Below are 23882 nucleotides of genomic sequence, written 5' to 3' on the forward strand. Positions count from 1 at the left end.
AAATACGTTTTACGACCAATGCCGTTTGAATGGAATTAGCTTTACCTTTGTTAGAAGAATTAGATGGTTGGTAAAACAATTACGGTTGTAATAACGTAATAAAAAATTAGGCCGGTTAACTGATTTAGGAGAGTAGGTTGAATTCACGTTAGTATATAAAAATTTTAAAAAAACTTCCACACATCCAACAGTGGTTAGTAGTTTTATACCGGGTATATTTAAGTAGGCTTATACGAACTGTGCAAAAAACACACACACACACACACACACAAGCAAAATCCAGCGTGTAAATTGTTTGCGATTTTAGACCACGTACGTGGTACATGGTATAATACCATGCACTATATTAATATATACTGCATCCTATTAAATATTATGTACAGTGCAGCGCGGTTCTCGTTTTCGATAAACTAGAATGTGTATACGCGGAATACGTATATCGTATTATTGTAATAGCGCTAATAGCGGAAGTGATTTATGGACACAGTTAAAAACAGACTGTGATTTTCTCGAGGCACGGTGACACGTCGTGCGTATCATGTCATAATATTATATTATAATAATATTATGTAGTGTACCCGGGGAGGTTCTATCAGGGAGACGATTGTGGAGCGTGAATGAATTATTGCGACAGCGGCGGAAGATTCACCCGGAAATGGCCGGTTGTTGCGAAAAAAAATAATAATGTAGGCTTGGTGCGTATAACAATAATGTGCTAGCGATCAAAAAGCAAGCGAAAATTATTGCTTAAAACACACATCAAAGAAATGGAAAAATTAAAATACAATTCACGTCGTACAAACGTCGTGTTGGTGAGGGGGAGTGACAAATTTATTTATTTTTATAGAATTTTAAAGTTCAGTTATTTAACGATGAGTATCTAAAGTAATTTTGATCGTGTATGTAGTGAACCTGTACAACTGTATAAACATTCAAAAATGTAACTGTGTAAAAAAAATTAATTTATTTTAAAAAAGAAAGTTGTCTTACATTATAATGTACAAACTAAACCCACTAAACATTATCTGATTTCACCCTAATCTCCCCATCATCGCACTCAGCAAATACTATGGAAGTATAGACTCTGCATAGTTCCTCTGTCGGTTGAAGACATTATTATTATAATAACCCAATTACAAATTATGATTATAATGTTACGATGACATCTACAATATTATTCTATTGTCACGGCAATCGGATCGCGAAGGCTCCTGTTATATATATAATATATATGTATAATATAGGTATTCATATAATAATATATTATGCATTCATACATAATACGTAATATGTGCATTGCACTGTGTATACGTTTGTCGGTAATTTCTCATCCTCAGCCAGTCGATTCACCTACTCACACGACACATCGTGACGGCCGGGAACGCGCACTATCATATTATAATAACATGTATTATTACTATGATATTATATATGGGAAAACGCGCGTGCCATTCCGTCTCGACAGTTTAAATATTATATTAATATCGGTCACACAAGCGCGCGTCAATAACCGTTTTCTTCGTAACGTCATATACGAGCGAGTAATAACACACCGCGCATACATATATATTGTGCATACACGGTGATGATAATAATAATACCTAGTATTAATGCATATAATATATATAAACTACACACAGGCGACGAGGGGGGGGGGCATAGAGACGGGCAAGAACCAATGCCCCAAAGCGCTATAGTATAATATATATTTTCCTGTTGGAGCACATACGAATCTAAAATCGATATATGTGCGAGAGGGGTTTTATTTAGAACTTCAGAGCTTCAGACAATACGTTCATTTTGTTGTTTTGTTTGTGTCGCCCGTTAGATCTTTTCTCTCGTCAAATTACATTGCAACTCGTCCGTACAAAAATTCATTTTTAAATAATTGTATGATATATGATTTTAAATCGAATTGTTGTGCAGACAAATTGTGTATAGATTAAAATATGTATCACTGGAGACTCGGACGACTTTTCGAGGAAAACACTGGATAAATGCATAATATATGGCATGTCCGCCGTCGGGCCTAAAACTTATACCGAACGATCTAAGCGATGCTGATGATTTTATTATATGGAACCACCACTGTACCGAGTATACCCTACCGGACGATAAAACGGGTAGGTAGACGTCCCATCGTCGTCGTGTGGAAAATCATCTTCTCGGGTACGCTAGCACAATGATACAAAATCCGGCGCCGTGACCTCGCACCGAACGGAGATTAAATATTAACTATTCGTTTCCGCGGGTGGCGTTTGACGCGCGTTCGCCGAAAATATTAAAACACAAGCACACAATATATTATTATTATTATATAGTCGGCTAGGCGAACGCGATAAACACACGCGTCGTCGCTCATCCTTTGTATTATACACATAAAACTTAACGACCGTAAAAACGCGCACGAGCGTCAAACGAAATATTGTTATGCGATTTTCGCGATCTCCACGCACACACGTATACAATATATTACATATTTACATATTATATTATTATGGTATTATCTGCGTAACACGATTTGATGTAATATATTGTATAGCTCTGTTTAATGTACGTTATCCTTATGCAGGCCGACTGTGTCCGCGGCAGTGTTCCCGGGCGATTTGGCAATATTAAACTGTTGTCGGGCTAAGGTCGTCGGCAACAAACACCCGAGGTAAATAGCTGCAGACGGCTGTGGCCCGCGTTTCAGTACAGTAATAAACGCTACACATGCTATCACGTTATACTTTTTGCACGGCCCCCGCGAGTGTACACACGCACACACACGCGTATATACAATACGCAATATCGTTGTATAAATACGATTGTTTTTCCTCCTCCGACGACGACCATTTTATGACTCGCAGTTCAGAGCCGTTCCGAGGGTATATAGGTACGCAGTATGCGCACGTACAGTCGTACCTAACATAACTGGAGAGTTTTCGAAAGCGACGATGTTATATTTTATTCAGATACGTACAAAGCGCGCGCACGGATATCACAACGAGTTAATAATAGCGAATTGGAATTCGGCGCTCGTGGCTGTGTATACCGCACACATACGTAATATATTATATATAGCTACATCATTATACGCCATACATACATGCACGCCCGTGTGATATTCTTTCCGCGAAAATTCGCGAAATTAAAACTTTTATTGTGCGCTCGCTGGAATTGCAGCATAGTTTTACCGAATGGCTGCTACACGAAAACAGTGTATTATGATTTATAATATTGCGCGGACGTATAACAGTGCACGTCGGTATGGTCTCACGCAGTGCGGGGGCGTACATTATCATTACTACGTACTGTGTATAGTATTATACTGCTATTATACATGTGTTTATATATGAAATAGTCATCCAGGTCAGGTGTCACTCAGCCCTTCACAATAAAATACACTTCTGGTACACTACCGACACCGTCGTCATTCATACATGGCGACGTCAGTATAATATATAATATTATTCTAAGCACGTTTCGAGTAATAGTGATTATGTTTTGCTGCAGTTATTACCTAATCTCTTTTGTATTGCGTTACTGATGCATCATAATACACGCGCCATGTACTCGTATGTATTTACGTTTTATTTAGAGTAACATGATCATTTTACGACGTTCATTATTCAATTTTTTTTCCAATTTCACTGGATATTATTTGATAAATTGTGACCCCTTTAAAGTGCAGAGGGTGAATAGTTTCCGTCAACGAAGAACGTGATACTTGACATTTGTCGAGGTTTTTTCTTCTAGACTGTATAGTTTCACAAGTCGTAACAATAACACCAATAGCTCATACGGTCCACTCAAATCAAAACAAGTTTCCGATTGTCTATTTTGTATGGAAAGGTATAACAAACACCAATCAAATTAGTATAAAAAACCCGTGGGTTGGAATACGAAATGAAAACCAGTTAACATGATCGATATATGGATGAGATATACATATTATATATACGAGATTTAGAATGGTAACATTAATCATATCATATGATGCTGGTAAACCGCGTTGTCAACGATCACATTAAAATATAATATAAGCAATAATATTATTTAGACGATCGTGAGAAATAACATAATATTGGAATTTCGAAAAGTGTTTAGTCTCGACCACTGAAATCAGACAACGTTAACAAACGATGAAAATAAAAACTCGTTTTTCTTCCAATGACCTGTCGTCGGCCCCGTCGACAGCATTATAATGTTTTTATACAATTTTTTATTATTCTGCTGTCGTCAAAAACCCGGTGATTGAACGTTTTACAGAACGTTTCTCATTGACAAGGTCGGAGTCGTAAAAATTTTAAAAGAAAAACAAATATATATATCTTTATAAGTACATAAAAATATTGCCTCAGGGGGGAATTGTGCCGTATATAGCCGCGGAATCACGTACAGGTCGTCAAGCGACGATGCGAAAAATCCCTGCGGTCGGTCCTGCACAGCTCGTCTGCGTTGCCGTCGTCTTGCGGGCCCGATATAAAGTCCATTACGGTCCAGCGGATCTACGCGGCAGGTATAAAATATATATTTACAGTGGACGAGAAGATATCCGTGAGCGTCTGTATATATGTATAAAATATGGCTCCGGAGGATTTCTGCTGGTCTTGTTGTTATTCTATATAATATATATATACGTACGCGATTAGAACCCTGAGCCGAATAACTGGCGGTTGTTTATTGGCGAAACGAGACGATTTCCAATATCTGTTTTTATTGTACCCCAACCCATGACCTCCTCCACGGCTTATATTTTTATCATCTATCCGACTCCAGTCACAGTGCTGCGTGTTTAATGGATCGCGTGATTTTTATATGCATAAAGGTCGTCACGTCAGACTATATTTAATATTATGATATTATTATTATTATTATTACCGTCACCGTGGACCGCAGACGTTCGACGAAGAATCGCGCCAGATTCGAGCGTTGGCCCCATAATATTGGCGCAAAAAATCTCGACTATATAACAAACACGACGAAGTAATTTGTTTTCATATAAAAATGATTTCGATTCATCTTTTGACAGTTTCTCTAATGGATTCTGTTATATAGTTGCACCACCGTTACCGTATATGAATAATACAGCGTCAGACAAGTGCACATTTTTTCAAAAGTTTCGAGAACGATTTAAAGAGAGAGAGAGATTCAAAATAATTTTAACATATTAAAATGGCATTCCATTATATAATTATGTATACGACTTTCAACTTGAGTGACAATTAATATTGAACTAGTATGCGCACAAATTGCACCTTGAAAAACTCGCTAACTGTGACTACGACCTACCTATCATATTTTTTATATACCTACAATAGTCATAATGTTATATTTTATAATATATAATACATACCATCAAAGTTTAATACAAATAATCTGAAATTTTTTTAAAAAATTAAAAAATTAAATTAGTTAGTAATGCATATCGATTTTGTCAATGAAATATAAAAAAAAAATATAGTTAAGATTTCATTTCAAGTTCTATAATTGTACACACAAATTGTTTTCAAGCAGATTATTTATATACAGTATTTAATTTTTAATTACATATTAATTCTTAATCACGTGTAGTAGTTATAAATTCAAAATGCACTTTACGCTACGTTAATATTTTCAGAGTGCATATTTTTCAATAAAGATATTCATTATTACTTATGAAATCATAATCATTATTTCTCTTTGACAAAAAAATAACCATGTACATAAAATGTATTGAATCTCCGTCTGGTTTATTTATATATATTATATTGCACCAGCTATATTACTGAATACCCACAATAACATTTCCTCACTGTACCGTGGTTGATGTTGAAGTATGTTGATCGTACTACATGACTTGAGTTCAAAAATTTCGCAAATATTAAGTATAAAAGTAAATAAATGAGAAACAATACGTTATTATTATTATTTTGCTTTTAGTAAAAAATGTTAATAATGATTGTGTATAGGTAATATTGCGTTTTAAATGTTAATATTCTGTTGCTTTATAGGTATTAATGCAGAGTGGAAGTTAGAGTTAAATTTAATTAAGGCTCTAGGTTGATTTTTTTTAAAGTTGATTAAGTAACTTAATAATATTAACGGGGAATAAAAGGAAATTAATGTATTAAAATTATTGTGTAGAACAAGTCAAATAATTTTGATCAATGTGATTTAAAAAAAAAAAAAAAGATAGTTACACGTAAATAATACAGTATAAATACACCGGGAATTTAAATAGTACATAATAATATAACGTTACTATTAAAACATAAATTATAATTCAGGTTTTTAAGTTTCTACGCCAAATTGTAAGTAATTTTTCATTTTCAATGAATTGCGCGTAGACATCATAGCCATGAAATAACATTAAGTATTTAATTGATCAATTTATTATTTTTTAGATAAATGGAACAAATTAAGTCATAAGCATTTAGTTAAAAATTTAAATTGTATAAAATATCGAACGAAAATAAAAACTCTTTCATCGAATAACTATAAAACAACTATTATAGTAACTTTTTTTTAACTTGATAGACTAGTATTCCTTTTAAAATGTATATATAAAAAAAAATCAAAGGCCACAAACTACTATAACCTAAACTATACATTTTTAGATTTTAAACAGAATAATAAATGTATTGGTTTTTAATATGTATCTTATTTTCGTGTATTGTCATATTTTGGAGAAGTAAAAATACTTAGATTTTGAGGATGGTTTATAGTAAAAACTTAGATCTTGTCGGTACTTCAGGGAGTTTAAAAGAAAAAAATTTCTCAATTATTTTCCAAAATAACTGTGAAAAATGAAAACAAAATTACAAAAAAATCTGTCATATTATTAAACCTGATTATTTACACCATAACCATTATTTGATAAAAATTATTTTATTATTTTGGTAGTTGTAATTAAAACATGAATACTGTAGATACTAAAATGAAATATTATAGGTGCTTATAATTTTTTATTATTACGCTTTTTATTAGATATTATACTTATACATAACGCAATTTTTAAAATATTTAGACTAATATAGTTTTAATTTTCTATAATATAATATGTATTAAATACAAAATTCAATGTTTTGATAACATCTTAAAATTATTGGTAATCCATTAAATTATAAAAACAACAACAGTTAATAACTACGTTTTATTATACACAATTTGTCACAAATAATAAAGAATAAATTATTGAATTTCTTTAAAATATAAATAAGCTATTATTATTTGATATATAACGATGATGATATTTAAATTTATATTTTACTAAATTTACATAACTGTAAACTAGACACACATAAATTACATACACATACTGTGTGTCATCTTGGCATTAGTTCAAAATCAGATATAAAAAATAAAAATTTTAAATTTCCTTAGTTGTGATTTTTCAAGGCTTCTTTTAAAATATAATTGTTAGTAAAAAAAATGATGAGCTAAATTTATGTTTTTATTTTGGAAATTCGCTATTTACAAAATTTCTCTAATATTAAATTTATAACATTTTAAGTAAAAAAAAAAAAGTGTCCTTTTAAATTGTAAAAATAAAGAATCTAAATTACATGTTTGTTATTTCCAGTTAATACTTAGTAATGTATTTATTTGGTGTTTATAGGTATAATTGAAATGAACATAAATTAGTTTTAAAAAGCGTACCCACAGTATTATTCATGATCTGGTACACATTTAGTAGTTAGAAGATGTGTCCAGAGTCTAATGGACTTAAATTTGTAGGCCAATGTTGTGTATAATTTACACTTTTAAAATATTGAGGATAGAGTGGGGTTAAGTGAAAAATAAAAAGGAAAATTTCGAATAAGCGATGGCTTTAATTATACGATATTAACGCGAGCACAAAGAGAACGGTGTATACAAAACGAGTTGAAAATATTGTATATTTCGCTTGTGCGGTAGGTAGATATTATATATATATATATATATATTGTGGATGCATAATAATAATTAACATTAACGAGACAGCGAATTTTTAATTTCTATATTTACTTTTTTTCACTCTGAATTAAGTAAAGAGCACATAAAACGGTCGTAAATATTTTTTTTTTTTTTAATTTTATTTTGTTTTTTAGACCGTTAATAAAATCCACGACTAGAGTATATATAGGAATAAAGAAACAAACCATTGCGTACCACACTGGTATGGAAGCAAAACAATTCGAGTGTAAACTTCTGTGTTGACGTAGCTTTTTTCAGCAGTAGTATTCTCACGTTTTGATCATGCGCATGTCTTGAGCGTATACTGTGATATCAAGTTTCTTTAACTAATTGCTAAATCTTGTTCCGAAGACTCAAACGGGTAAAACACATTGCAATCGAATTAAATAAAAACAAAAACATTATAACTAAAATAAAATATTATTTTTTCGTTTTTCATTTAAAGAAATAACCCTTAACTATTACGTGGTTATTAAGAGTTATCGTCAATATATATATATATATTATTGTTAAAATAGAAACTGACATAAAACAGTAGTTTACACGCTTTTATCATAGATTTAATGTTTATTTTTTCCTAGCAAAAAAAAAAAGTTGTGGATTTGAACTATATATTATATCACGGTAGTTTTATAAATTTTGTTTTTTGTGTGTACTGTATTTTTTGTTTTAGTTTCACTAATATTTGTACACAATTTTTTTAAAAAGAATATACAACATTCTCGCTTTTTTAATCAAAATGTTTACTGTATATTCCTATAAAGGTAATGTATAATATATGAACATAATAATAAACGACCCATTTAAAAATAAATTTTATAGGCCATACAACTATGGTGATTAGTTGTCACAGGTATGTGAAAAACGGAACAAAACAGCGTTTTTTAAAAAAAAAAAAATTTAAATAAATACTATATCCAAACAATATAATGTACATAATATTGTATTCTATTTTTTTAATAAACTAAAACAAACTATACCGATTGCAACTGAATTTAATTGTCATTGGAAATATCTGCTATACATAATATATACATACTCTACCGGACATATATACGCATTATATATTATATACAATATTATATATATATATAATATACAAGCAAGCGGGGTTTTAATTTCTACCACTTTCACACCCACAGTACAGTCGTTTCGAGAACTCGGGTCGTTATTATAAAAGCTCTAGGGATTGTTTAGATGGATGAAGAGTCGTATTATTACTATAAATATAATATACATATATAACTACACATACATGAAACGTCGTGTGTATAGAGAGTACATAACACAATATACTTGGGTTGTGAAACACCGAGTTTAATTTTTGCGTTTTTAATTTTCATTCTGTAGTACTGTACGTTACGGTCGGAATAAACCGACGAGGAAGGATAAACACTTATTTTGTTTCGAATGGTTTGCTTGTGAAATAAAGACAAAAACAAAATAACCATTATTACAACAAGCGACTATAAAACTACATGTCGTCTACTACCTGTTCACGTGACGTTTTTTTTTTGCACGAAACTTTATTCAACAGAATTACTTTGATTTGTTACGACTCGACAAATAATATGATTACGTGCGCTAATCAAAACAATTATTGGCGTCCCTTATATATAATACATATAATAATATATTTATACAAAACGGAGCATCATATACTGACCATGTGAATATCCCACATAAATCCCGTTCTTAAGTAAGATTTATAGTGTCAACGAACGAGCGCAAGGCCAGATTAAAGCGAGACAGAGAGGGCATCTGCAAGTTTCGTAAAATTGTTTAAAATATTACAGCATAATTAATAAGCTTATGTATGTTTATTGTATACAAATTATCATTTGTATTTTAAACGCGGGAAAAATATCTGTACTGGGGAAATATATCTGAATATTTTAAAAATATCTAATTAGGTGGTCGAATAGTCATTTTCGTAGTATATCTACACGCTACATTTTTATCAGGGTTGCAGTAGATAGAGGAATATAACGATACATAAGGAAAATAGAAAGGCAAAAGCTATAGAAAAACGCCATTTCATACATGTAAAATGAACGTAAGTTTGATTACGTGGATGCGGGAAAGAAAAATCAAACCAAAACTGACAATCAGAGCTCTGCTGTGAAACGCGAGCGACTCTAAATCCCGTCTAAACGATAATAATTGTGTTGTACATACATAACAATCATGACGTCGTAATGCGTTAAAACGATCACCCGTTGTCCTATAATCAGACCTGCACTATTATTTATGACCATCGATGGCGCACATGTGGGGTGCAAGGGACCTTAGCACTGGCCAATTTTCAAATGATCTAATTCAGCTTATATGATTTTATAATTATTATTATCGTTTGACTAAGTTATTTTTGTGTATATGTCGTTTATGGTATCGAATCAATTTTTATTGTAAAACAATAAAGCAATATTTGAATATTACTGCGCCGAAGGAGTTTATTTAAATTTAAATAAAAGATTTTGACAAGAGTTTAGAATAGAATTAATCATATTGAAAATGTTATAAATTAATGCTGAAGTCATAATATATTAAAGACATTTATAATTATTATTTTACTAGCAATTTAAGGTAGTTTGTACTCTGAAATGATAAATTTAAGAAATCAGTCATACCTAGGTACATAATATAGTATCTAAAATTAATAACATAATTGTATTGTCCATACATTAGACAGTATCTCAAATGGCAGGAAAAAAAGCAACTATTGTACACATTATATTACATACACGCACAACACACGCTCAGGTACGGCTTTGGTTGCCAGGACGATGTTTAACATGCACGCGGGGGGGCGATTTCGGCGTTTCCCCGAAAAACCCGTGGTAGGTGTATCGCCCGAAACGACCAGGATAATAATTATTCGTGGTTCACGTTATCGGGTATCCCGCAGCGCATACTACCTACGGCAAAAACGCTCGTGGCGAATTTGTTTGGCAAACATTATGGTGTCGAGTTTAGGCATATACAGGACGATTCACCAATCATGATCACCCTTTTTTCTTTTCCAACATTTCAATAATTCAAAATCTAATTTTTTGAATTTTTAAACAGACATACATATATCGTACACCATATTTTCAAGTATTTAAGATGTTTGTACTACTTAAGAAGTGTCCTGTGGACATCAAAATAATTATTCTTTAAATTATTTTCAGTGAAAAGGATATAGGTTCTATTTTGAAAACATAAATTTTAAACGACACAGGATCCCTCTTTAAACAGTATAAAAATCTCAAGAACTTGAAAATATGGTCTTTGTTAAAAACTCAATAAATTAGAATTTTTCATTATTAAAGGAAGAAAATGGGGTGAGCATTCAGTGAATCACTCTGTATATACACACATGTACCGCGGTATACAATTATACTAATATATGCATGAACGTATACATATCTATAAAGTATTAGTATATATTTTGGGTCGGTCCGATCAACGTGACTGGAGCGAAGAATCGAAGAAATAACCCGATGCAAAAGCTGTATAGATTTATTTAGCGATAATTAATTGCGAATAAGACTAGCGTTGTTTTAGGATTTGCGATTATATAATGTTGTTAAACGATGTAAACTGAGGGAATTTCTCGTTTTCCACACGCGAATTATTCGAGATCATTAACCACGGAGACGGTTAGAGTTCGCGTAAATACATGAATTTACACAATAACTACGACTTAGAATAGGTACAGCCTACGACTGTTGTTTTGATAAATAATTTTAATCAGATGGCTGTGATATCACACGTGTTATTTATTTAACGGTTTTTGCATCGTATATAGAATTACCTGGATATTCTGAAATAACTGGTTTACTCAATATTATTTGCTAAATTTCCTTCAATTTATGACCGCGTATGCGGTGATGCATATAATTTTATTTTAATAAAGCGAAGCGTTTTTGTTTATGACCACATGCGTATAATTATATCTAAAATCATTCCAGCCCGTCAGACCGGTATATTTGTGACGAAGGCGCCGCGCCGCTGATGACAATAATTTGTCGACCATACATGTTCACGATATCTTAAACGATATATCCAGCTCTAGTACACGAATGCTATATGTAAAATACATATTAATAATAATCAGTCAACTACTTGATTCAAATTTTCTTAGGCGCAATGGCTGGAAACAGGTTAATTTAGATGTGTTTTACCGTACAGATAATCATATTAACTGTGCTGCAAGTTGAAATTATTTATAAATGTATATTATTTTTTTTCTCTTTTAGTAATTCTGCGCTGTATAATTTTATTTTATTTTTTAACTCTGTTGCGCAACATTCTTTGTGGAAACACTTTTTTTTGGTTAACGTCAAAAGATTCGATTTTCCACCTTGTCGGACTTTGTTTTTTTTCGTTGTGGACTCGTTGAAACGTATAATATTTTTCAACAATATTCTATGTTCATTCGTTTATTCGTAATATATTATATGATACAAACAATTTACTTCTAATTTATAGATTTTTAATTAATTTATTCAAATTGTAATCACCGATTTCAAAATCATCGCACCTATAATAACGCGCAGTTGATGGTTTCGTATATTACACGAAAATAATTATTTGAATGACGAAATTAGCGATATTATGTGCCAAATAATTATATATTCTTTGGCCACGTATATAATAAATATACCGATAACGATAGTATTCAAACATTTTGAAACTAACGCCAAACATCAATGTCATCGAACAACAGTGCAATACAGAATTAATATAGGATTTCAGACTTTAATTAAATTAATAGGCGTTTCCCAATTATTGTTTAAAAACTATCAATGTGCATATATACGTTAAGCCTGTCGATTTAACCAAGAGTACCTATGTATACACTATATATTGTATATTTTCTATATGCGTACATAATATTATATTAGATTCATGGATTAGTTTATATTACGCTCACAGTCAGTTTTAAACATGTACACCTATACTTAATATAATGGACTGCGTTTCAAAAGACTCTAGAGGATTTCCCATAATAAACCCGTACTTGAAATTAGGTACTTAAAAAAGGTCCTATTTGATTTTAATTAACGCACGCGCTAAAAGGAACAAAGACAATTTTTTTTCAGAAGATGCAATATCCGCAAAGCTAAGCGAATATTTATACAGAGTATACCGGGGGGAGAGAGTCACCTACAAAAGCTTTATTCCGTTTTATGTACATAACATAATATTATAATAATAATCATAATAATAATAATAATAATAATGATCACAATATATATATTTATATTATACGTATTATAATATTTCGTAAAAAGCATCAACCACGGTCGAGTAGCCGCAGTAATTCATAAAGTCCGTTTCGACTTCTATAATAATATATATAACACTATTGTATACTGCATTTAAGATATACCTCTATTGTCTTTTGACGTAATATAAAGTTTGGTTTTTAACATTTAATAAACAATTAGGTTGATTGTCATACCTGCAAGTTCCAATCGAATCCTCCTACGTTCACGCCACCGGCGTCTCTGTAGTGGAACTCTAGCGACGAATCATCGATTACGTCAATCACCGGACATACGACAGTCGACGCTTCGCGGGCAATCCGGTCCAACAATGGCTCAAGCCATCCTGAGAAATAAAAACAACAATAGCCACCAAAGTATCACAAACAAGCGCACGCTTCATTCGCACGTGAATATTTATAGATATCATAATTTAACCATCTGTTAGTACGTATAACAAATAATAATAGTAATAATACATTAGTATAACTATTATAATTATATACCACCAGGCGAGAGTGTACATAATTGTGATGAACTGTTATGCCTAATCGTTGTACATTATATGAGTCTTTAAAATCGAAAATTTTGGAAAAAAATGTCGAGTCAAAAATATCGTATTGTAGTAATGATTATAACCTAATAGTTCAAAAACAAAAATATCGAGAATTAAAGAAAAGTGTAAATTGTAAACGGCGTTGTAAATCCCATTGTTATATTTTAATCTCGCTGAACACTATTAATAAACGATAAAATATTATACAAATTTAAGTGGTGAAGTTTGTCGATTATTGAAAGAATTTAATCGTTCTCTTGAACTCAAAGTTTTTAGAAAAGATTAATACACACGCTATTACTAATTACAGTTTATAAAATAAACAACTTTAACTATGTGAAAATGTTAGTACCTAATAGGTACTACCTATGCACTAAAAATATGTTAATAAATTAAAATCGATAAAATTTTATACGAAATGAGAATTATGGCAATTTATTTAAATGGGAAAACGCGAAGATAAAAATAAAATGAATGTATCGACTAATATATTTTGTGTTTAAGAAATTCAAACGGTGACAGCTATCGTTAACAAAATACAATTGCCCATTGATATGAGGATTGATGAGACTTCAATTTAAAAAGAAAAAAAAATATTGGAGACGTAATAAGAAAAATAAAAACAATAAACAGCTAGAAGCCACGGTTAAACGAATAAATCGAAGTGACCGTGACGACGTTAGACTGCGCCTGATGGTACATAATATGATAAATATATGGTAACGTTAGCAAAGCTGCTGCCAAATAATATGCCATTCACAATATCATACACGACAATACCTCGAACAAGTGTAAAAGCGATTCCGGATAAAAAAAAATAATATAATAAAAACCCATTTACTTTATATTATATTATGTAGGTATATGTTATGATAAAAAGCTGCAACAACGGGCGTGCGTGGGGGCCACATATTATATAAATACATATATATATATATACAATAAACGACATAACATGCGACGAGCACAAACGGATTTCGAAACAATTCGGACGAATAATGATTATTACGGCTGCCGGCTGCGTTATATTCCTCGGTCAGTACGGGGCAATAATAATATAATGTACGTACATCACGCGACGATATTGAAATTTATCGTTTTGGGCACAGATATTTGGTCTGAGATTGTCGCCCGTATTTTGTTATTGACTACTAAATTTTCGCGTAAATTGCCGTTTCGAAAATCCGCAAGTACCCGTGACGAAATTAAATATGATATAATAATAAAAAACACAACACGTCGTATTGTTACAAGTATATAATATAATTCCATACTATTTTATATTGCCGTGGTCGACGAGACTTACCTTCAGTACACTCGCAATGTGAGTCGAGATAAGTGAGAACGGGCGCGGATGCGTACCTCGCACCCATCAGCCTAGCTCGTATAAGTCCTTCTCTTTTTTTGGCGCGGACGATTTTTATTTTTGGATAGTTTTCTGAGTACTCTTCAAGTTGAGTTTTGAGATGAGCTGAGGAAATAATAAAATTTATAAACACATTAATATTGTAATGTTATAATAAATATATATATATATAAATTAGTTTCAGGGCGGACGCAATATATACATAAAGTCATCATCAATGATGTTATTTTCGTATTTAAAATATTTTATTCGCATGTTTTATATATAAGTTTACGTAGCCACAACACCACGCCGGAATCTTCTTCTGAAAAATTTACGTTCGCGGATAATTCATGAGAAATAGTGAGAAATTCTGAGTCAAACATTACGCAAATACGTTTGAAGGATGTTGTAGACACGAAAATCGTACGGAATGACGAATTAATGACTGACGGTCGTGATTTCATCAGCGCCGTGTGTATATATAGTTGTATGTCTGTGTACGTCAAACACGTTACGCTATTCAATAACCGGTGGAAATGCTCCGACGCGTAATTGAGTAATTCGTTTCAGCGTATGTACATTAATTATTTCAAATATGAAATTAATTAAACAAGACGTGCGCGGTAATCACTATGACACAAAATATCCTATCAGTATTCCAAACACATCCGTATCGATTTTGGAAGACACACGGGTTTAAATATCAATGTACAATATCTAAAAGCGAATGTCCAAACGCTATCGGACAGGTATACGTATTTTGTATATTGGTATTATACTAAAATTGGTAGATGACTGTATAGCGTAAAGCAATAATGTATACCTGCCCTGCCGCATGGCTTCAAATAGGTACTGACAAACATCTAAGGATCTCAGCAATTATTTCGTCCATTCGGCCAAACGACAAACATCAATGGACTTGACACTATTTTTTTATTTCGTTAAACTAAAAAGTCTACTATACGAATTTTATAATCGCTCCAGATATTTGACGTAAAGAAATCCAAATGGATACCGAAACATCAAAAAATTAATTAATATTCTAAAACATGGCGAGCATAATAAATAGCTTTTAATTTTTTTTCCAAAATTTCAGACACAAACTTATAGAGTATTATTTAACAATTTTCATGCAATTAATTCTAATAGAGAGGTTGTGCAAGTAATATAATATTAAATATTATATAACGTAAATATATTTATAAATGTATTATTGCATGTACTTTGCACATTGCCACGTGAATAATTTCGCCATTAAAATGTTGGTGGGTCGCATTGTATTATTATTCACAGTGAAAGGACTACGAATGTAAAAACTACATACAAATATATAATATATTATGGGACACAGGTAGGCGGAACTAGTACACTGCAAATTATTCTGCAAATGTTAAATGGCCATGTTCGATTGATGAAAAATGCGTCTGGTAACGAAACACTGTGATTGCAGCATTGTTCAGGTACATTGATTGCGATGCTTAGCGATCACGACAATGCTATAAATCAACAGTTATATACAAACGGTCGTGTGAGCAAAAACATCTTTAGCACAAGGGACATGATATATTAAGTGTTAACAATGCAAAGTGATGTTTTACAATTCCCGTAAACAATGGACGTGCACAAGTGTGCACGTAGCAATCAGCCGATTTACATTATTTGCATGGGTATATATGCGTTCGTTCAAATTGAATTCATTTTCTTACCACCTACCTACAGTTTGTTTGATCAACACAAATAATAATTTCTGAGTTCAAATTATGTTTTCAATAAACCTTTAAATCCGGCTTTTTGCACGAAGCATTTTTTTCCCGCTCGTTGTTTATTATTTAAAGGCCTTTTATAGGCAGCAATATGTATATATTATGTAAGTATACAAAATTTAATATTTTTAGTTATTTTTTTTTTTTTTTTTAATTTTTTGAATTAACTTATAAATAAAATCAACAAGTCAATAACGCGTCGATTCGTCAAAACATGTACAAGTAACACATAAAATATAATAATATGTATTAAATGTATTATTATATATTTAGTAAAAAGCATCAGCGGGTGAAATGAAATACGTATATTACATTATATTCGATAAGGCCAACTATAAATAATATGTATTGCCGACCACCGGAGATTGATATTCTGATCGCACGGCTACATAGTATAATACTATATATTATTATTATAACGTCGTCGGCACATCGAATCGGTCATGGAGCTTGACAAATTGCTAAGTTATGACTATGTCATGATGACTAGAAGTAGAGCGCCATCGGATGACCTCTCACCACTGTATATTTCCATGCGACGAAATCCGTGTTATAGAATACAATATTATATTGTTTGATCCTTCACTCCACCACCACCACCACCACCACCACCGCCACTACCCGACCAACGACTTGGTATGGGACGCCGGGTTATAGCTCACTCATACTCCGGAACGCGTTACCGCCCATTAAGTTTGTCCAAAGGTCAGATTTATGTTTGGTATTTCCTCTCTCTTGAAAATTTACCCGTGAATAAGACGTATCCGGCGACGGCGGCAGCAGCCCGGGATTAATTGGGTCGAAAGCCTTTTAATGACCGGAAGCGGACGTGTCCGTCTGAGATCGGCGAGTGAAAATCAAAAGACCAAATTTATAGGAGGTCGGTGCGAACCTCTTTGCCCGTTGCCTGGTTAGGTAACGTTAGGTTATATATGTATACGAGGGCGCGCACGTAATTGACAGCGTTCTACCAGTCGTGGTAGCCATGTTGGATCGTTTCAACGTGAGTATTATTATTATTGTACATAAACTATATATGAATCACGCCACCTTGGATGGATTCATGAGGACGTAGTCAAGAAAAACGAATAATCAGAAATTATGTTTGTGTTGTTATTCAGAAGTTATATGGTAGCTACATAGACCAAGGCAAACTTCGGTATGTGAATCTCAGATACATATAATTTTTCGCACGTGACTGGTAAGAAAATTAACGTATTATCGTATGCGCAGTGACAATATAATAAAAAGATATATGTTTAATAGAGACATGCTATACGATAGAACTTGGGTTTATTTTGTTCCTCCTCAAACGCGACTAGCTTATTTGTATATATAATACAGTGTATTAACCATCAACGGGTTTTTTCCTGTACATACTAAACGTCAGTATATATAAGTATATATAAAGATGCCTTATAATATACTTCCCCAACTGTATTTGAATACTTAATGGAAATTAATAATTCGACTTATAAAATATTCACATAAATTAACTGTATAAAACAGCTATATCCAAGTTTATGAAACGCGTTTTTATTTTTAATTTTCAGTAAACCAAAAACTATTATAATTTATAATATAATGGCATGATGGCTCACAAATACAGTTTATTTATCTTATAATATCGTATTTCAAACATATTGATCCGAAAAAAGTTATTGACATGAACAAAAACTGTGAGGCGTGCTATATATTATATTGTATAGGTCCTTGCGTTAAAATTGTTAGAAATATAATGATGTAGATTTTTGTATGTATATAAATTATATATTTATATACTATTCAGGTATATAAGTTTATAGAACATATGGTATATAAATATCGCATATCGACTCTAAAGGGAACGAAAGAAAAACATAAAACTCGCAGAGACCTTCGTTCCCCGCCCCACCACCCGGATACTTCGAATATTCAATAACGTTTCCGATATCGATCAGCCTATTTTTTTAATGGTTGGAAAATGTTGAAAAACGTTCACGACCGTTATTTATTTGTCGTATTCATCGTCATCATTATAATACCTGTGCTTATTTTTCCCTTTTTTATTTTTACTTTTGATGAAAATCGAATTCCGTTGTGGACCTTCCGCTGCGCAGTATATTAACTACGTATGTATCGAAAGTTTATAAAATAAAAATAAAATATAAACAAAGTGCTTATAGTTTGTGTAGACCTAATATATTAATGTCTGTTCTGTTGGTTTAAAAAACATTATTGTGAAAACTATAACAACATATTATTTCTTTAATACTACAACTTCGATTGACTGGATATAGTTATCAAGATTTCGGTCGTTTTTAAACTCGCATTTATCTGTAGAATAATATATATAAACAGGTAGTAGTCAATTACCGATTACGCGATGCGATGAGCAAAATGAAATGGGATACTCAGCATCGATAGAACAAATGGGCAATTTCGTATTCGAATGTTAAAATCATAGGACCGTTCTAAAACACCAATAGGAGGCAACGATCGATTTCTAATCAAACGACGGCTAAAACCGATGTACCTACGAAGCGAATTTAAAAATAAAATTCTAATTTATAAAAGAACCAAAAACATACGCCATTTACGACACGAATGCAGCGTGCAATAATACAAACAATAGATGTACATTTAAAAAATCGAATTTTGATATCGTCGAGGTCGAATGACGAAATATCGATGCAGTGCAGAATGCAGTTTTATCGCACTGCGTATTACGATCTTAACCTTTTATATTATCATCATCATCATCATCACACGAGCAGCACGTCATCGCATTGACCGCCGAGTACACCGATGTTCTAAGATGGTAAAAGTAATAGTCGTCTGTATAAATGGATATACTACATAGGTAATATTATAGTATATTATATAAATAGTAATCCTGCGGTGAATACGCGAGTGCACCGCAATTGCCTATCCTGGGCGCCGTCTTACGCGCCATCATAATGATAATAATATTATAATGTCATTATTTAACACGCTAAACACGCACAGTCGTCTCCCGCCGCAGGACCGTTTTCGGTTTTCGTCGCATCGGCGAAACGCCAAGTCTGTATTAATATATTATTTTGCGAATGCGCAGTTTGTGGAGGTAGAGAGGTTAATGCGTAGCGCGCGACAATAACTCGCCAAACGCATACGTAATTTCAAAGAACTGAAGGAACGGGACTTCAGAATTGGGGTCACGCCTGCTCAAAGACGAACATAGAAGGATAAAAAAAAATCGTTAAAACAAAAAAATAATAACGCAAACCCTACGACACATACGCCTTTGTGAAGAACTAATTAAAAATATGTTTTTACGCGCACCTACATGGAACAACTTAAAATAGCGTCACAAAAAAAAAAAAAAAAAATGCAAAGTATAATTTATCAAAAGACCAAATTTAATTGTCCCCTCCATCGTGAAACATAATAATTGGTGTCACAAAATTTACCAAAGAACGGTATTTTTTCCTGAATCTAATATACAATGTATAATAATCATAATAAAATAGTTATAAATATAATAATTTTTAATTATAATAGTATTTGTTCAATTTTATATAAAATTAATTAGGAATTATATGTCTAAAATAACGAGTAAATAAATAAAATAACTAATACAATTTGATAAAAGATGCAATTAATCAAAAAATGTAAGCTAATTTTAATTTAACCAAAAAAAAATCCAAGAATATGAGTTATTTAAAACTGATAAAAATAAACATAAATAAATAATATTCTAACATGCGTATAACTTGTTTATGTATATAGTATATACTTATACTATAATATATACCACGAGCTTAACGATAATAACAAAGCATAATTTGACCCATTTTTGAAAGTATAGACATTTTTATAGGCATAAATATGAAGTTTAATTGAACATGAAAAAAATAAGTAATAAATTGAATGTTAATATTTAATTAAAACTATATCTTTACTTTTATTTTTTAACGATTGCAATAAATTAAAAATACTATACGGAATTAATGTTACTGAACTATGCAAAAACTTTAAAATGTTGTTTTTTAATCTTTATGATTTATACGCGTTATTTTTAAATTAAAATGAATCGCGCGTCGTCGCCGTTGCATATATATAATATTTGTTCTTATACCCTTGGAGCACGTCAGTTCGATACGGAATAATCCAAAAGGAATTTTTATATACCTATATACAGCATAATATGTTTGTGTTCCACATATGGTTATAATATTTCATATAGGCTATTGCATTCACGTAAACAGCGAAATTAGTTTGGGATATATATTTTTTTTGCTAAATAATTCACCGACAAAAACAATATATAACTACCTAACTCGTTTATAATCTTGAAATAATAATAACTTTGGCAGTTTATGTTCTACGCACCGTTATTATAATATCGTTTTACCACCATCGTCTTAACGCCACAATAGTATATACAAATTACACGTTTGAAGAAATATATGTATAATACCGTGGTCTAATACGATAACATTATTATATTGTAACTCACGCATATCAGAAAAGTCGTCAACTAGAATAATTTCTCGAATGAGGTGTTCTGGCGATCTATCTAGTATGGAATGCACTGTCCGCAGCAAGACGGACCACGCTTCGTTGTGGAAACACACGATCACAGATGTCTGGGGTAGGTTGTCCAAATATCTGCCTGGTTTTTTGCACCTAAAATATGGAAATAATGACGTTAGTTTATATTATATAAGTATAGATATACACTATATACATTTATGTGACATGTTATTGTTATCGTGAGCGAAGCGAATTATTATATTATATGGATGTTTGTATATAACGTGTATTCCAGTCGGACTACGTCTCTTCCACTCCAACCACGCAGTCCAATAGTGACTAACCCCGCTTTAGCTCCATATAGCTGTTTTTGTCTGGCTAATGGTTCCCAAAGCAATGAATATCAATTACACGTGCACCGCACGGACGTCGCGTCATTAACTGACGCATTAGGCCACGGCTTTTCACCATTATATTATATATTCCTTATACACACACACACACATACCGCACGTCCACATATCATAAAATAACCTATGACATCAATAGAACCGTGGTTATGGTATAGTGTTCACCGTGTAAATTGATCCCTGATGATAATCGCGTGACCTATATATTATGTGTACTATATACCTATATGAACGCACACACGATATCATACCTTTCATTATTAGGTATATGATTATATATATTTATTATATTATATATGTTAGTAATATGAGAAAACATTGATTCCATGATTTTGATTAAATCAGTATTACTAGAAGGATGTGATCAGAGTGCGGGATAAAACGTTGTCGGGTCTTTGGTGAAAAAAGGCATCCATGTCGTCCAAATAACTTAAACGTTGAAGTTTGGTAAGCACGGGTTACCCCCCAAAAAAAAATCCTTTTATTTATTATATGGCACTATATATGGCAGGTCATATATCACGTGTGGGATTCAGTGGGAGCCGCCTTTTTTCTAGAGGTTGGACAATGAACTACTAATTCACGGAGATCGATATCGAACGAACTATAATACGTAAACTATATTTATGCGCGCCCGTGTGTACACCGTAAACGCGTGGGGTCCAAAGTTAATAAACGGAAATTTGTAAAAGGTCCCAGGGTCTGTGTTTAAAAGAGGGACTAGCATACGGAAAAAACAAAACGCTTTTCAACCGGTGGCTTTTTGATTTATCGCCGGATCCCGTCGAATTAGCCACCACGTTTAAACGCACGGATGAAAACAAAAAAAAAACGAAAAAGCAAAAAAAAAACCGAAATAAGCGAGAGAGGGTGATAGAAGGTGAATGCTGGACCTTTGTATTGTGTGCGAATTCGAACGAGGTGAAAAAGGCTATTATTTTGAATTGCACGACGTCAAAAGCATGCACAACAGGTGGCTTTTTGTGCATATGGTGTCCGGTGTTTAGGATGCTGAAGAAAAGCGTTTAAAAAATTTTGTAGCGTAGTCAAAATATTATTTAAAATTGAATTAAGTTTTTTTTGTTATTATTTTAAATACAAAATTAAATTAAAGATATTAGCACATAAGCTACAAGGTTTTTATTTATACGAAATAAAATCAATTAGCACGTAATAAGAAATATATTATCGCATGCGGTGTTAGGAAAACCCTGATAACGTGGATATACGAGCATTACTAAAGTACTGGCACATTTATTTACCTATTATGTATTATTTTATCCACATAATAGTGGTGTTTCAAAAGAGTATTTCATAAAATAAATTGTTTATAGAGTCTACGTCATCCGAAAAGAGAAAACTATACTTAATGTATACGAGACAAATAATACTTAATAATATAAATGTTTGAAATTTGAAACTTATGATTTTGAATAATTCACGGTTATTGATAGTTTAAACAAAATAAATACATTTATGAGATTAATTATATTCTCTTTGATTAGCGAATACGTATTTACGATGTGGGCATGTTCAGCACCCACACACTATTCGTAAAACATATTTTGAAAATTACATTATTTTTACACATAGTTTTCATACATATATCGATGTAACTATAAACCAACAATGTTAAGGTGTACTTGTATAGTTGTATATAAATTATCTCTGAAAATGTAATTAATATATACTTTACGTATGCTTTATAAAATCAAAATAAATTTAGCATAAGCATTATATTTAGTTTTATCATTTGTAAATAATTTTTATTGTCCTGAATATCGATCTCACATATACTTTTATTTATAAATATTAAAAATTGGAAGTTACCTCACCATTACTTTGCCATACATAATATTTTTGTATTTTTTTAAACATAATTTTCAGTAGCCGGTAATAAAATTAAATAAACCTCTATAATAAGAGGCATTTCCAAAATATATAAGATATTTTAATTTTAAACATAACCGTCATTCATTTGGATACACTTTTCAAGCTACACTGAAAGTGTCGCTTTCCTGATATATAAGTTTGTAGCCACTTCTTTTTATACAAATAACTAATGAATGCTTTCTTAATTTCATCGTCTGTATCGAAACTTTTTTTTTCAAAATGCATTTTTAGATTCAA

The 23882-nt window shown here is 31.9% G+C and overlaps 1 protein-coding gene across 4 annotated transcripts in view; it reads right to left on the reverse strand.

The window, feature by feature from the left end:
• LOC132919436 (putative polypeptide N-acetylgalactosaminyltransferase 9) overlaps window positions 1-23882 on the reverse strand; it is a 120481-nt gene that overhangs the window by 15312 nt on the left and 81287 nt on the right. For 3 of the 4 annotated variants that reach the window (XM_060981071.1, XM_060981042.1, XM_060981052.1), the window contains 3 exons: window positions 21326-21495; window positions 15041-15205; window positions 13376-13524 (listed from right to left, as the gene is read on the reverse strand). In XM_060981071.1, coding sequence (XP_060837054.1) covers window positions 13376-13524; window positions 15041-15205; window positions 21326-21495 — 484 coding nt within the window. The remainder of the gene's footprint in view (window positions 1-13375; window positions 13525-15040; window positions 15206-21325; window positions 21496-23882) is intronic. The other variant, XM_060981061.1, reaches the window with a different exon arrangement.

Source organism: Rhopalosiphum padi, chromosome 1 (assembly GCF_020882245.1).
Source record: "Rhopalosiphum padi isolate XX-2018 chromosome 1, ASM2088224v1, whole genome shotgun sequence".
Lineage (NCBI taxonomy): Eukaryota > Metazoa > Arthropoda > Insecta > Hemiptera > Aphididae > Rhopalosiphum > Rhopalosiphum padi.